At 24.2% G+C, this 18,241-nt stretch overlaps 1 protein-coding gene across 1 annotated transcript; it reads right to left on the reverse strand.

Annotated features, from left to right (window-relative positions):
- Positions 1 to 3,640: 3,640 nt before the first annotated feature.
- On the reverse strand, positions 3,641 to 17,499 carry LOC113874444 (receptor-like protein 13). Its single transcript, XM_027512666.1, has 5 exons — positions 17,413 to 17,499; positions 17,116 to 17,124; positions 10,422 to 10,704; positions 3,763 to 5,858; positions 3,641 to 3,664 (listed from the first exon to the last, which is right to left on the reverse strand). The coding sequence occupies exons 1-5, from the start codon at positions 17,497 to 17,499 to the stop codon at positions 3,641 to 3,643; spliced, it is 2,499 nt and encodes an 832-aa protein (XP_027368467.1).
- Between the last annotated feature and the right edge of the window lie 742 nt (positions 17,500 to 18,241).

An 18,241-nucleotide genomic window follows, 5' to 3' on the forward strand; every position in this document is an offset into this window, starting at 1 on the left:
CTCTCAAAGTGCACCAAGCAGGTTTATAACATTTTTGCTACAAGGATTGGATTTATTTTTCATTAGACCGACATTTGCCTACTCTTGTTGGGTTATATTTTTCTTCTCTTATTTTTTATTCAAAGTTTTCCTTCATGGTTTTAGTTTTTGGTTAATTCATATTATGTGTAATTGAGATCATGACTGGGGTTATGACAACCTAGGATGTAAATCCTATTATTATTATTATTATTATTATTTATAGCATATATGTTTCCTTTTCTCCAATTGTGTTTATTTTTGTTGTGTTTACTTGAATGTTATGATTTAGCTAATTGTGTGCATGTTATCTAGTTGCGAGAGAGGAGTGATCGAACTAATCTTAATCAATGAAAATATAGGATAAACTAGATCTAAGGTTTTGACGATTACTCATAACCTTAAGTTATTAATTAGTTATTTAGTTAATAAACATACTAACACTTAAAGCTTTTTCAATTTTTTTAACTTGCAAGGTCAACAGGAGTAGTAAGGTAGAGATCATTTAAAAGATAATTTAACGTGAAACCAAAACAAGTATATCAAGACTTTAAAGATAATTTTCTCAAACTTATTCACAAGTAAACGAATATATTGAGTAACTTATCCCAAAATGACTATTTGAAACTAGATATTTATCTTATTTAATTTATTAGTATTATTTGATATGTAAATTATCAATTTTTTATATATAATTTTACAACTTCAAATTTTGATTTTATTTTTTATTACTGTCCCGCAATTTATTTTTACTTTTAACACGACTCGCTGATCTATCAATTGTAGTGTTGATATTAATCTTGCTAATAATACGAATAAAAGTAATCCAATAATCGTGTTTTCACTAGATATGCTTGCATGCAAGGAAAATGTATGATATCAAGTATTTTTATAAATTGATTAGTAGGAGCGGAAATAGATTTTACTCTTCATTGGAGTATATGACGACTTACATTAGACCTAGTTCAATTAGGCAGTTTATTTAATAAATAGATTAAGTTAATTTTTTTATAAACTATTTATGTAAAATGTAAAATTTTAGACCATTTAAAAAATCTTTTAAATCTAAGTCTATTTAAATGAACATAGATGGTAGTAAAATAATATTTGAATAAAGTTAAAGAACTAACTATAAATAAACATATATGAATATTTACATTACATAAAAATAAAAAATTTAAATAAAAAATAGAATTTGAATTGTAAGAACAAATCTTTAGATTTTTATGAAAGTAGACTTACATCTAAATAGCACATGAAAAAAATTCACATCACATAAAAAAATCACCAAATTCTTCTATATATAATTTTTTATTTATATGCGATATAAATATTCATTCCCATAATTTAGATTATATATATTTATGGAAGTTCTATTTTCTTATATTTATCACGTGATTTAAATATTTTAATGTTAATTTTTATTTAAAATTTATATTCTCATATGACATAAATGCCTTTTAACTTAAATATTATATTATATTAACGTAAACTTTTCTATCCATTTATAATCTTGACATTTTTTAGCACGTTGGTTGTGTCTTAAGTAGAAGGAAAATTAACTTTCCTTTTAACCAATGAATATTTTAATGAAATAATTATATATTCTTATAAAATATTTTTTACAACTTAAATATTAAATATTATATTGAATATTAAATTAATTTTTATTTCAGGCAATGAAACTAAAAAATTAACTTAAGATATACATTCAATATCTAAAAAAAAATTAAAAAAATACTATCTTTTACTTTGTTGTACAAAATTTTTCAAAAATATAAAAATTTATAAAGGAATTTGCATATCAGAATTTCACTAGCATAGTTAAAATAAATTTTGTTTAAGTACATACAATAATACATTCGATTGATTAACGTTTCTCAATAATATACCTGAATTTCCAACTTTAAGTAAAATATGGAGAGGAAGTCCAAAACAATTAATGGCATTTAGAGTATTAGTAAAAAAGCATCTAATTCAAATCTTATATTACATTTTTTTTACTTGCAAATAGAATTAGAATTGAGTTATATTTTCTGCTCTCACTACAATGAAAACGGATTTTTGCAGCAATTATAAGTGAAAGTAATGATTGTTACAATAGTTATAAGATTAAAAAAAAAAAGCTGAAATGTCAAATGAGTAATGCATTTTATAAAATTACATGATCGGAAAAAATGATGAAAATGATTGCAGTCGCTATAACCGCTGCCAAAAAAAGAGAATAAAAAGTGATTTCTTAGAAAATGTTACGGCTGTTAATTTGCTGTTAATTTGATGACCATCATCAAATTAAAAAAATTGAAAAAAGTTGCAAGATTTCTTAATGGTAGAAAGTTTTAATAGAAGTAATTCATAAATATTTATGGCTGCTGCAAAATTTTGAAATACAGCAGAGAAAATTCATTTTCTTTTATCTTTCAAATTTTTTTGAACCTGCTCATAAATTAAAAAATTTCCTAAAATAAATAAGTAATGCAATAATATCATTCAATAGATACAGGAAGATAATAAACTAAAATACTTGCATAACATTAATTATTAGTTATCTTCCACAATTTAACAAAGTATATGAAAATTAAATAACAATTATCTAAGTCAAATTACATGAACATTAATAAAAGTCTTTATGATAACATTCCTTAATTTGCAAGCACATGACTAGAAGAAAATGAATGTCATATGTTTGTTGCTCGGTGACTCTTAATCAGTTACTTAAAATTAATAAATTATTAGATAAAATATAAAATTGTGCAAATCATGATAAAAATAATTGAAGTATGTTTTTTTACTTGTTTTATCTTAACAACTTACGTTAACTTATAAAAGGAATGCAAATTGTTATTTTAAGACACCAACTTGAGTAACTTGAACTTTTGAAGTATCAACTTCTAAAAAGTTAGACTTGTTAGTATGTATTGCCTGAAATTTGGAGACTATACATAATCAGTTATTAACAATGAGCAATATAAAAATGTTAAGACTCGGCATATTAATGATCCGCAAGAACAAAATTCTTACAGTTAACGAAGTTTATTTGAGCACTTAGTTATGGGTAATCTCCAATTTCATGCAGTGACTTCCTTTTGGTTTTCATCACATTTCTGTTTCGATAAATTAATTACAACCATTGTACATAATGTAGCAAACATAAAATAAAGGGTTTGAAAAGATCCAATATTAATAAGAATAATAAATTTTTGAAGTACAAACCTATAGGTATAAGGGTGCACATAAATATAAACCGTTTTGAAAAAATTGTGTAAAGAGTAGGTATTACTAAAAACAGGTAAGAAAGAGAGAATGAAGGAGAATTTCCAATGAAAAATATATCTTAATAGCACATATAGATGTTATGTGGTAATAATACGCCAATAACAAGAAACCTGCACACAAATAAATTTGATTGATTGTCATATCAAAGACTTCAAAAAGAATATGAAAGCACATAGAACTACTTTTATTTATTTTTGTTTACAGGCTTTTTTACACAACATATTCTGTAGCAGACCACATACTACATATTGAATTAAAGCAACAAAGTATATTATAGAGTAATAGCGAATCGCTGGCACAAGAGCTTAGTTCAACACCCCACCCCTCAACGTTTTATTAATAAAAGCTAGATGCTTAGAAGAGACCATTCCTGAAAAAGCATGGAAAACAATAATATATACAAAAATCCACAAACTGAAACCAAATTTTGCAGCAATAGGGACTAAACCAGAGAATTAGTGATAAGACCAACAACACTGTGAACAAAGAGATAACAAATCCCCAGTAGAAAGAAACCAACTCAATGGTTGTGCAATTTTCTCCTTCATATCTTTGTATATCTGGAGATGTATGAAGAGGTGACAAGATTGTGTTAAATGGACTAAAAATAAGACCTGGATTGCCTTTGTAGTTGTCCACACCAAAGCTAGCAAATTGTCCTGCAGTAGGAGTTGAACCTGACAAGTTATTATATGAGACATTAAAGATGGCCAAAAAGTACAACATAGTCAAATTAGATGGTATTGCACCACTCAAGTTATTGAAGGAAAGGTCCAAACTCTCCACTTTCACAAGATTGGAAAAGCTTTGAGGTATAGTTCCTGATAAGTGGTTATGTGAAAGGTTCAAGGCATTGATGTTTCCTAAGAACCCTATTTCTGGTGGAATGCTACCACTTAATTCATTACATGACAAATCCAATCCAGACATCAGTTCTAGGATATTCCCTGTGTAATAGTAGATGTTATTCTTTGTTCTAAACTCTGCTGGTTGCGGCTGAATAATCAAATACACATCATCAAGAGAATTTTTGTTCAATACCAAACCGGTGTTGAATGAAGTATCTGATTGTTCAAGGATGTACCAGTCTGATTGCAATGGTTCTCTATTTCCAACACATAGGAATATACTAGTAAGTGCTTGGCAACCATCCATGGGGTCCACTGCAAATGAGTTGTAGGCAAGGCATGAAGGTATTATTCCAGTGAGCCTATTTCTTGAAAGATCCACAATCCTGAGTTCATTTAAATCACACAAGGTGATAGGAATGCTACCATTCAGTTCATTCCCTCCCAATAAAAGGTACCTCAATTGGGCAAAATTGGAAAACATCACATCTGGAATTTGTCCATAAAATTCATTGTCCCTTAGGTCTAATGAATATAAAATGTCAGAGATATTGTTTGGCATAAAACCTTTGAGAGCATTCTTTTGCAAATGCAAGAATCTCAACAAATCCATATGAAGCAAGCATTCAGGCAAGGATCCAGATAAACTATTTTCTGAAAGGTCTAAATACTCGATGACAACTAGACTGCACATTTCAATGGGAACCTCAGCTTTTAGAAGATTCTTTGACATTGAAAGTAATTTGAGTGATGTAAAGTTGCTAATCCATCTAGGGATCCTCCCTGATACCATGTTGCTTGATATGTCCATGGCTATCAATGAAGACTTGTCGAAAATTCCATCTTCAAGTTTTCCACCCAAGTGATTGTTATTTAAAAACAAAAAGTTTAATTTTGCATGATGGGAAAACTTCGGAATTACCCTTCCACTGAAGTTGTTGTGAGATAAATTCAGCAGAATCAATGAGGACCAGTTTGAGAAAAAATGTTTTGGAAATTCTCCTGACAATTTGTTATTGGACAAGTCCAATATCTTTACCCTTAGCATTTCAACCATTGAAGATGGAAGCCTACCCTCAAAATTATTTTGAGCAAGATTTACATAGGAGAGATTTGGGAAGATACTACCGAAGCTTTTTGGGATTTGACCACCAAACTTGTTGCTTGAAATTCTTAGGTTAAGTAAACCATGTTGGGAGGTAGGAAGTTGCAAAGTTCCAGTGAACATGTTACTTGCCAAACGCAAGGTCTCTAATTTTAAGTTGTTATTTAAGATCCAAGTTGGAAACTCTCCATGCAGCTTGTTGCGAGAAAGATCAAGTAGCCTTAACTCATGCTGATACAAAAGAAAACTGGGAATAGAATCCAAATTACAGTTTCCAAGTTGAAGAGCCTTCAATTGAAAAGTTGGGAGCCATGGTGAAGATTCAGTTTCTACATGCAAGTTATGAGCAACTGATGACAGCAAAAAAACCTCAAGTTTTGAATGGTTAACCAATAAGTTGAATGAAAATGAGCCATCAACATTGCTATCAAAGAGAGAGAAATATTTGAGTGAGTTGAGACTTGTGATGAAAGAAGGAAATTTCCCCGTCAGAGTAGTTGATGAAATATCAAGTACCGTAAGGCTTGTCAAGTTGCTCATGCACTTGGGAAGACTACTAATAAAATTATGACTCATGTCCAGTTCCAGCAGATTCTTCAATCCACAAAGGCCTGTGCATATTCACTAGAGATGAATAATATGTCGTAAATTATAGAGTATATTTTGCAAGTAAGAGGTAGATGAGAGTTGGTGGTCCTATATTAAATTTCAATATGAATTCTTTTAATTTATTGAATAAATATTTTCTTAATTTTGAAATATTTATTTATTATATAATTTCAACAGTTTTATTTATTTTTAAAATATTATTGATTTTTTAAATAAGAAATTGATAATTTAATTTTTAAAACCCTCTTTAATTGAAGCAACAATTAAAAGACCTATTAATAATTTATAAGCAAATAAAAATGTTCATTATACTGGAAAAATTTAAGCAAAAATTAAATGGTACAAACAATTTAAAAGAAATTTTGAAAATATATTTAAGATTATATTAGAATTACGTAACATCGGTGGAATAAAAAAAAGATTAAAAGAGAAAAGTATTTTAAAATATAAAGAGTATATGGTATAATTATTTCGTTAATTGCATGAGTACATATGAAATGTGAAAAGATATAAAACTAAAAATATTTAAAGAATTGTTATTTTATTACTAACAAAAAAACATATAAATTAAAATATGAAATATACAAGTTTGAAACTTTTTATTTTTGAAAAATATAACAAATTAATAGAATTAAAGAATATTATTTTAATAATATTTTATAAATATTCTATTATACTTACTGACGAAATTTAAGTATTGATTGAAATAATTAAAGAAATTATAAGTCTACTTTTATTTGATAATTAATTGAAAAATGTTGATTTATAGAAACTTATAGAACACATATCACAATGAAGACTCGTGATTATACATGAAAAGAAAACATATAAAGATTATCTCGTTTTTTAAAATGTACAGCAAATATCATAATATAGGGACAAAAATATTGAAACTTAAATTTCAAAAGTTTAAAAATGACATTTCCTCTTTTCTTAAAGTGAAGAACCTCTATATTATTCGAAAACATACTCGACTATTTCAAAAATAGAATAAACTCTATATTATTCTCTTTTTATTTCACACAACATGTTTATCTCATTTTTTTAAAACATATTTTAAACTAGACTAATAAGAAAAACCAGTGCGAGAACATGGATAAATTAAATCTAATTGATCTTACTTTTTCTATATGATAATAAATTTGACTCAAGTCTATGCCAAGTCTTTATTAGAAATGGAAATGAATCATCCATGTTGAGAGCCTGCGACTTAATCTGCTTAAGGCCTTATTTAACTTAACCTATTTATTAAAAAAAGCTAAATATTTAAGCTTTTCAAAAAAACTTATTGAATTAAGAAAAGTCGCATATCAAACAAGTTTTTTAGACCTTATATAATTATATATAAATAAACAACAAAAATATATTAATAAATACCTCAAGGAAATTTGAACAATTTCGTTACTTTATTAAGTAAAAGGGTTTAGTGTCTACAGTTTATTATACAAATTTAATAACTATATATTTTACATTATAAAAATGTTCTAACCCCTTTATAATTATAAGGACTACAATCTTAATCTTAATTTAGAACTATTAAAACAAAAGGTCAAACTTTTAAGATGTTTCATAAACATAATAAAATAAAATAAAATGAATATGAGTTAAAAAATAACATATGATAGAACAAGAGTATAATAGACTTTTTATTTTAGTTCAATATATACTGAAATAATAAATTGAATTCATAATATAATTATATTTTATTTATTTATAACTCAAGCATTCTCGGATAAAAAAATTTACATTAGAAAAAAAATATTAATATAAGTTTATAAGAGAGAAGGATCAAAATATGTATGATAGTTAATTAAATGCTAAAATTATGATAAAGTAAGAAAAATATTATGATTTATTTTCTTATATATATTTTTCATCAAATAGACTAGAGATGGAAACAGGATAAGTGAGGTCAAGTTTTACTCTAAGTAGGCCTTATCTATTTAAGTGGCTTGATCTGACTTGAAGTCTATTAACAAAGCCTATTATAAAAAAAATATTTTAATATTAATAAAAATATAAATATTTTATTGTCAAATTAGTTTACATATTTTTCTAATTTTTATCTATGTTATTAATAATTATTAAATAATTATAATAATAATTATATAATTTTATAAATAATTTTTAAAATATTATTTAAGTATTAATTATAAATATTTTATATTTATAACATTTATATTTATATTTTTCTTGATTTATTTTTTAAAAATTATATAAGTATTAAAGATTTTAGTTTTATTTTAGAAACATATTTTATTTATTTAAAGATATCTTATATTCAACAAATAAAGTTATAGTAAACACATAAAATTGATTACAAAAAATAAAATTTACACAATTTGTTGAATCAATTAAAAGAAAATTATTATATTTTTAAAAATAAATAAATTTAAACTTAATGCAATATATATATATATATATATATATAATGATAATAATAATAATTATTAAATTAAAAAATAATTATAAAATATTTAATTTTATTTGTTTCATTAATTTGTTATTTTAAATTAATAAATAAATATAAAATTAACTATACTATAACGTTAATATAATATAAAAAATATTACTGATACAATAAATTAAAACACATTCTTATATATTACATATAAATTAATAAATTAACTAATAATTTAATTAAAACATGTGCAAGTTACAAAAATATATATTATTATATAATTTATTTATAACTATATTATTTATATTATTTGCTACATGGTCTGATTATATATATATATATATATATATATATATATATATATATATATGTGTGTGTGTGTGTGTGTGTGTGTATGTATTATAATAAGTCTTTTATTTTATTTTATTATCATTTTTTATAAATTTTTACTTTCAAATAAAATATAATTCATATTTAAGTAATTTTTATTTATTATAAATAAAAATAATTATAACATAATATATTAATATAATAATTGAATATTAATTTTTATTTTTAAATTTTAATTCGTTTAATTTTAACTGTATCCTATTTCTGTTCAAAGACTTAGACATTCTTCAACTTATTTAAATGTAACAAATGTAATAATTTATGATTAAGTAAATTTATTTTTTAAACATGTGTAATCGTGTATAAATATTTTTAGTTTTGAATATAATATAAAATAATTAAAATTTGACATATTTATATTTAAGTATGTGGCTGTGTGTTATGGACCTAGTATTTAAATTATTTTTTATGGGTACTTTAGTCAAAAAAAATTTATACCAATAAAAGTAAAACACATAGTAAGTTATAAAAGTTTATATTATTATACATAATTTATTTAAAATTATATTATTTACTATATGGTCCTATTATATATGTATATTGTACATTAAATTTTTTATTTTATTTTTCTATAATTTTTTATAAAATTTTAGTTTTGAATAAAATATAATTCATATTTAAATAATTTCTATTTATTATAAAAGAAAAAAATTAAAAATAATATATTAATATAATAATTAAATAATTAAATTACTAATAATAAAATTAAGAGTATAAAAAATATATTAATATAATTTTATTATTTTATTTTTAAATTTTATTTCATTTAGTTTTAATTACATCTTATTTATGTTCAAAGACTTAATTATTCTTTAACTTGTTTAAATATAACAAATATAATAATTTATTATTAAATAAATTTATTATTTAAAAAGTATAATCGTGTATAAATATTTTTAATAGATTATAATTTCTATTTATTATAATTATAAATAAAAATAATTATAACATAATATATTAATTTAATAATAATAGAATTAAGAATATAAAAAATATATTATTAAATAAATTTATTATTTAAATATATTTTAACAGCTCTATTTTTAAATTATAATATATATATATTATATAGGCTGGTCTGTCAGGCTTTATAAATAACTCAGACCTGACTTATTTACTTAAACAAGCCTAAACTAGGCCAGGCCACAAGACTCTATCAGGCGACCTTACCTATTTCCATGCCTAAAATAGATTCATAAGATCAAAGTTAAAGTTGAGATAAACTAATACTCAAAATTTCAGCCAATATTATTTAATGAGATATTTGAAAATCAAAATATAAACAATTTTCTATTTATTAAGTTAAGTTTTGATAATTTTCACAATATAAGTTTTAAATATGAATATTTTTTTAATTTATGAACACATGTGTTCACTAAAAAGAAATAATTTTTTCCAACCATTCTTGAGCTTTGCTATCTCAATGAGCTTTATCTCCATACATAAAGAAATTATCTTATTTTAAAAATTAGAACTTAAATTTGTATTATAGAAATAAATAAGAAGAAAGTGGCAACTGCGAGATACTAATTAAATTATAATTAGCACATGAATATAGGAGAACAATATTTATTACATCTTATGTTAAAAAAAATAATAACAAGAGCCTCAAATTTATAAATTTTTGATAAATTACAATATTAAGCTATAAACAAAGTTTTCGTAAGCCTCACGTTTTAATTTAGCGAAGAGATTAAGTTGAAAGCATGCCCATGCATGACATACATAGAAAAAGAACCATGAGAATTCTAGGGTAATATTTAAGGTACTTTACCTTCAATCACAACGGAACCATTGAAATAGTTGTCTGATAAATCAAGATACTCTAACTGTTGGAAAGGAAGCAGCAATGAGAAGTTCATAACCTTTTGATCAGAGTGAAGACTTTCAAGAAGAAGATCCGTCACACGCCCAGTGGGTTGATCGCATACAACACCGCTCCATCCACAACAGTTAGAATCACTAGCATTCCAAGTTGGAAAGTTATATCGAACGTGGAAGTAGTCCTTTATCTCTAACAAACCAACCCTTTCTTTCTCCAAACATCCTTTCGATCCCTGCACGTAAAACAAAGCCATGAAAAAACATGACAAGACATTGGCTGAATTCATCTCTGCCTTTTGTTTACTACTGTATATATGAGAGATGTTGTCTCCGTTAATTCCATTTATATATAAGTTGCTTCTGGACTTCCTTGTCAACAAGGTAATAGCTTGTAACAAAAATGAATTTTTTTTCACATCCCATGGTAGGGACATAAAATGAGTGGAGAGAAAAAGCAGAAAAAAAATATATAATATGATAAATGATAGAATAAAAAAACAAGAGACTTTATTAACTTCAATTTTTAAGATTTTGAATTTAAATATGTAAATATAATATTTTAAAAAAAATTATATTTTCATATCTTTAATATAAAAATATTATATTTGAATATTTAAACTTGATTATAAGACCGAGATAAATAAAGTCTTTAAAAAAATAAAAAAAAAATGTCATAACAAGAACAAAACTATAATAGTAATAATGATAGAATTATAATATCTCAAATGAAAAATAATTTATATATCTTTATACTAAAATACCTTAGAGTTATTCAAATATATAGAGAAGATCAGTTAATTTACTAGTAGTTGTGGGACACTGATATCACTCAGTAAATATACATAACATTATAAAGACAAATGCGCGAGTTGTGATTCAATAGTACTCAACAAAATTGAAAAGAAAAAGCGGCTATTTGAGTTCATAGGAAAGTCTCACCTACGTGAATATTCAATATTTTCTTGGCTCGTCATTGGCCAGACCATGCACACCAGGTTCAACGTGAGAATGATTATCGATCTTTAGCGATGCTCATTACGGCATTAAAGCAACTTTAATTGGAGTTATAAGTTCTTTTATTTTAAATTAATTGATTAGTAATTTGAAGTACTAATAATAATAATAATAAAATTATTTGAAATACTAATTTAAAACAATTATTTTGTCTTCATTTTATAATCACAAAAATAATGTGTCAAATGATAAAAATTTAATAAAATTATAATAATTTTAAAATATAATTTATTTCAAAATAATAAAAATAATATGTTAAGCATTATAAATATTATATAAATAAATATATTTGTAAAAAATTAACATTTTATATAAAGAAATAAGAAAAGATTTATGAATATAAAAGTAGAGATTCAAGAAAAATCTAAAAATTTATATAAAATAATAAAATAAATTTAATTAACAAAATTTATATCTAAAATATAGAAAAAATTAAAATAAAATTATTGTGACAAGAAAGAATATGATTTATATTATTATTTTTAAATAAATTTAACTTAAAAGTACACATGACAATGACAAATCGTGAGAGATAGTTGTTTTTATTTCTCAAATAGAATATTTTAATTTATAATATAAATTTTATTATTATTTATATTTTTTTAATAAAAAATAAATATATTAATTAGTAGATGAATTTTATTAAATTAGTTTTACTAATTTTTGTTTATTTATTGAAAACTTAATTCATAGATTATTAAAAATCATTATATTAAGTTTTTGTAGAATTAAAATAAAATATTTAATATTCATTAAATATTAAATTTTCACTTAATATTATTTTTTTATGAAAATAACTCCTAATTTAAAATGGAAGGAGTAGATAAAAATCAATAAAGGTCTTACAGAACAGTATATTAAAAATATTAGTTAATAACTAAAATATTGTGTTAAAAATACATTAAAAATAATAGAAAGAGTGTATAATACATTTTTTAATTCAACAGTTATTTATTAAATTTTTTAGGGTCTATTTATTAATATTTCGCTAGTTTGCCGTAATGATCGAAAAGAGTATATGGCAGCACTTAAATGAAAAATAAGGTCTAAGATTAGTAACACTTTACTTTAATAAAAATATTATTTCATACCAAACAATATATAACAATAAATATTTAATTAAACTTAAAAATGAGCATATTAAATTAATTAGAAAACATACTAACAAAAAATAAATTTAACAAAATAAACTTATAAAATAACTAATTTATAAGTATGGTGTATGCATCCTCCATGATATGCTAAAAATTATACATTAACGTTGATTAGTTATACATTATGTATAGAGTTTTGCGTAAAAATATTGTAAATGACATAATTAGAATGATTTGCATAACGGTAGTAGTTTATTTCGAATTTAATATATTAAATAACATGTGAATATTAATATAGATTTTAGTAAGGTACTACCGTACTTATATTCATCTACATAGTTTTTATTTTATTTTTATGAGTGAATGTTCAGACCCGTTTAATAGATCGCTTTTTCTCTTTATCGTAATGTTTACAGATGGTTATTAAGTCTGGGTTCAATTGCTTTCGTAGGTGTTAGTGCATGTGATTGTGTTTTCAATTGTCTTTTGTAAATTTTTATAACGTTTTAATTAAGTTATCGCGATAAAGATATACTTATATGAGATAATTGATAAAGATGGATATAGTTTGTTTTCTTTCTTATTTTTAATATATTTTTAAAAATATTAATAAAAGTTCTATAATCATATGAAACAAATTAAGGGCATTCTGCTGACGAGGATTAGGTTCTTTTTGTCCAAAAGTAAACATCGATCACGGTATGCCTTTAAGTCACTAAAAACTAAAATTAATTTTCTTATAAAATTGACAGTATTTTTATTTATAAATATGATTTTTTTTATAGAGGGAGAAAAGAAAAATACCTGTGGACATTCCGAATGTTTCTTACCCAACCATTGTGACTTTAGTTTTGAATTATACAAAACTAAATTCAATATCGATCTATGAATTATCCAATATTAAATTGAATTAAAATATTTTATAATCTTAAAAGAGTCAAATTTAGTATTTGAGTATTGATAATTTAAAAATGATTAATCATTTCAAGAGAGAAAATAAAAAAGAAAGACTTAAAGAAAAAGAAAGTTGCATAGAAATTAAAGAGGGGAAAAGCTGAAAGAAAAATGGAAGAGAGATTTGTTTATTTTATTACTCGGGAGCTGGTGTGACGAAATTCCAAACTAACCCCATTATTCACAATTTAAAAGTATATAGTGTAGTAAAGTCAAAGAAGAGACGACTATGTCTAAAGTTATGAAAAAAAAATGAATTTACTATCATAAGAATGAAATTTTAATGCCCTTGCATATGTTAAATTTTAGGTTTAACGTATTGTTTGATTCAAAAGGAGGAAAGAGAATAATTTTAATAAAAGGATAATAGATATTTTAGTTTAAAGATATATTTTGTTTAAAAAGCGGAACAAAATAAAACAAATTAATTTATTATTATATAAATAATTAAATTACTAATTTAAAGATGACTTTTTAAATTACGCTATTTTTTATTTATTGAATATTTTAAATGTACGTTAAAACATATTATATGTCTAAAATTACTTTGGCATTAAAGAAATAAAATACTTTTTTATAAAAAAAAATTAATTATATGTCATATTTTGAATTTTATCAAATAATTTAAGAAACATTATTATTTGTTAATTTTAAATACAATCTTATTTCGTTTTGAGAGATGTCATTGGATTTATCATTTCTTGAGTACATGTAGATAATATTTATAGGATAGATTAATTGAGTTGTAGTGATATTATAATAGTAGATGACTAACGAAATTTATTTATTTTTTATAATAATAAATATGATCTTTGTACTAAATTAAAAATATTTTTTTAGCGTCTTTATTTAGTCATGTTAAAAAGATATCATGTGATTTTAAAATCTCGTTACTTAAAAATAGTGAACTTTGTTATAAAAAAATAATATTGATTTCTTTTTAACTTATTCTATTTTATAAGATATTCATTATTTCATTCAAAATTTTTCTTATATATTCATATTTTATGTTATTTGTAAGATTAATACATTTGACAAAATAGCTTATTTAATATTTTTGTTTGAGTCATTTAAATGAAGTTTTTAAACTTTTAATTTAAGATAATTTATATATTCTGTAATTTTGTTTCGATCTTTAAAAAGCATATATACATGTAGATTATAAACTTAAAAATTATTTCTCAATTTTCAAAATAATAATTATAATGTATTTTTTTAAGTGTATCTTTTAAATGACGGCAAAACTCAGAATAAATAATCTAATATACACAAATTTGGATATTATGTGAATGACATCTTCTCTTAAAACATGAAGCTTTAAGTAAATGTTCATGAATAATTTTATGTTCAGCAAATACTTGATTGAAATTCTAATAGCATAATTATGTAAAAATAATATAAATAACTGGAATTAGATTTTGTATACTTCACAGAAATTAATAAATTAAATTATTTTTAAATATATAATTAAAAATATATCATATGACTGTTTTGAAATTTTATAAAGTTTTAAAAAGTAAATATATAATTATTAATCATAATATTTTATCATATTAAATAAAATTAATATATTAATATTTTATAGTAATAAATATTCTATTATTTACAGAATTAAAAATTTAAATTAACATTAAATTAAATATATAATATATATAAAAAATTACTTTACATAATAACAAAATTAATTTTTTATTTAATAATGTACTTAAAAAATTAATACTAATAAATTATATACTGAAGTCAATTTCTTTTCCTAAATAGTAAGAATTTGTTTATTTTATTTTATTTTACAAGTATTATTATAATGTATATATTAATTAGAAAAGACTACAATCAATTAATTAAACTTTGTTTTTGTCCCATATATAATTTTTTGACCCATATTCCTTCAAGTATAAATGTAAGAATAGATCGGGAGTGAATATTCAGGTCTAATCTTCTTATAAACGGATAGACGATTTCAAGATTTAAAGCCTTAACATAATAAGAAAATCAACTTCAAATCATAATTTACTCCTGTCTTCAGTTATTGTTAATTCCTCTCGTATGGAAAAATGTTTTCATTAAATGAACTCCAAATTTATTTTTAATCTCAACAAATTTATCCGATCTTTTGATAAAATAATAATAATAATAATAATAATAATAATAATAATAATAGGTAGACCCATATATGGGGTTCTGTTATTGTTACCAAAATGGATGTCATGTCACATGAGAACAATTTTATAGTATTTATGATGAATTTAGTGGTTGAGATAAATTTATTTTTAAAAAAAATTAAGACTAAAAATGGAAATAAATGTACGAAAGAGACAAAAATTAAACTCGGTGTAAAATTATAAAACAATAAATATGTTTTTTGTCTCGGTTTTATTATTATTATTTTTTATTTTCAAATATACATATAACTTTAACCAATTACTTGCCATTGATCTAGAAGTTTGTTTTATTTTATATATTTAGTTTTTAATTTTACTAAACATTCTAAATATTCCTTTTTGAAAGACCAAGACCTTCGTGTCGGTACATGAAATATAAAGTATTTAAAGTGAATTGCTGCGAATAACTTTGTCAAGGAAAATTATACCTATTCCAAACTTAAAGTCACTTTAAACATTTGATCAATTGTTTTAGAAGACTTATTATTAGAGTTAATTGTTTAAATTACTATCTGGCAATTCTTAATGTGCTTTGGCTGAATGTAGTCAAAAAGCTTATCGTTACAATTGAGTATGGTAGGAGTTTCGTAGACAATCAATATCAAATTTAAGACTTTAACTAATAATACCAATATCTTATGAAGATGTGTTAACCATGGTTTCTTACAGCGTCTAATAAGTCTAAGACCCGGGTTAAATTATGACATCACTTAAATAGTTACATAGAAAGGTCATGGTTAATGAATTAATTAACGACTATGAGACTTTCATAGGGCATGGCCAATGACATCGTTTAAAATATGTACTAAGAATGCTTAACCCTTTAAGATACAATTGTTTCGTGTTAATTCGGTTTTATTTTTTATTTTTTTTCTAAAAAAAGGAGGGTAAAAGCTCAGCAAAACACAACTAGGGTCTAACAGCCCAGGACCCAGAGGCATCCAAGCATCTAAACAAAGAAAAGGCAATAGAAGGGAGGGAGGTTGATCTAACAAAATACAAAGACTACAACACTCAGCTCCAAACTTTGTAAGTCAACCTGCACATTGACTGACTTCTCTACAGGTAAAGTTAAATCTAACAAAATTAATTTGTCTTAACAGAGATCTGATATCAGAGATTAAAGCAAATAAATGGAGTGTCTTGGAAGGAACATTTAAAATAAGATGGAGAGCATCATTAGAATCTCCTTCAAACCAAATGCACTGAATATCCTTCTTAATGACTAGGGTAACTCCCTAAAAAATAGTCTACAATTCAGCAACCAAGAGAGTGCAAGGGGAGGTACTACCATGAAAACTAGCAATAAAGAACCCTTTCTCATCTCGAATTAGACCTCCAAAGCCAGTCATCCCTTTATCTGAACCGAGCCATTTACATTTATCTTCAGATGACCATGACTAGGAGGAATTCAGCTAACCCTAACTTGCTGCAACACAGAACCAAAAACAGAATTAGTGTTATGATTATACCAGTAGTTGAAATATTTAAACTCCCAAATAATTCTTTGCGCCAATTGATTAGGAGAAACAAAGAAATTTTGGAAAATAAAGGAGTTTCTATCCTTCCAAATATGCCAAGTTACAAAACCAAACAGCCTATTCCAATCAAGAAATTTATTATGATACCTATTGGATAAATTACTGCTCACTCATTGATCAAAACTACAGCTAAAGAAAAAAGCCTAATTATCTGAAAAAATAAAATGGCTTCAAACCTGTCTAGCATGAAAATAGTCCTGAAGAACATGAGCAATGGACTTAGAGGCCTCACCACACCTAGAACAATAAGTTGAATCAGCCATATTCCTATCAAATCACTCCAAATTTGTTAACAATTTACCGTGCCCTAATTTTCACAAAAATAGATTGATTTTCAATGGACCTTTCCACTTCCAAATCATATCAAACACCTTATTACAAGAAGTATAATTCAAGAGGAGATCCAACAGCAGGGAATAAGCAGAGTTAAGGGAGAAATTGCCATTAGTATTTAAATTCTAAAAGAATAAATCATGACCCCAGTCCTAAAAGGAGGGTTTATCTCACTAATTAAAAGGTTTATAGGATTAGGACGATAATCTTTGAACTTATCCCACTGCCAAACACCCTGGGATGCAGAAAAAGTCGTAGGAGCACATAAATCAGCTTCTGAAACAGGAGAAATAGATTGCTCAAATAAAGATTGGTGATTGGGAAGCCATATATAAGTCCAAAATTTAATTGTGGAGCCATCCCTAAGAGTCCATCCCAGCCCCTTTGAAAAAATTGGCCATACAGAGGCCAGCCCTTTCCATAGATGGGACACCTTTTGGGGGAAACTAATACAAGGATTATGCCCCAAAACAAACCTATATTTGCTCCTTATAACCTGGGTCCAAAGGTCATTAGGAGAATTAATTAACCTCCAATAGAGCTTTAACAAGTAAGCTTTATTAAGGAGAATAATATCCTTAAAGCCTAGACCACCAAGACTCTTAGGTTTACAGATCTTATTCCAACTAATCAAATGACATCTCTTTTTACCCAGAGACTCCTATATGAAAT

This window comes from Abrus precatorius, unplaced genomic scaffold, assembly GCF_003935025.1.
Source record: "Abrus precatorius isolate BTA unplaced genomic scaffold, Abrus_2018 Scaffold8, whole genome shotgun sequence".
NCBI classification, from domain to species: domain Eukaryota; kingdom Viridiplantae; phylum Streptophyta; class Magnoliopsida; order Fabales; family Fabaceae; genus Abrus; species Abrus precatorius.

What these genes read in the sequence shown, in the direction of transcription:
- LOC113874444 (XM_027512666.1), bottom strand. Translation starts at nt 17,499, where the DNA reads ATGGCTGATTCAACTTATTGTTCTAGGTGTGGTGAGGCCTCTAAGTCC. An exon ending in TGGTTCCGTTGTGATTGAAG is followed by an intron (nt 5,859 to 10,421) that starts GTAAAGTACCTT and finishes GAATATGCACAG; the next exon opens with GCCTTTGTGGATTGAAGAAT. An exon ending in CTTTGTTCACAGTGTTGTTG is followed by an intron (nt 3,665 to 3,762) that starts GTCTTATCACTA and finishes ATGCTTTTTCAG; the next exon opens with GAATGGTCTCTTCTAAGCAT.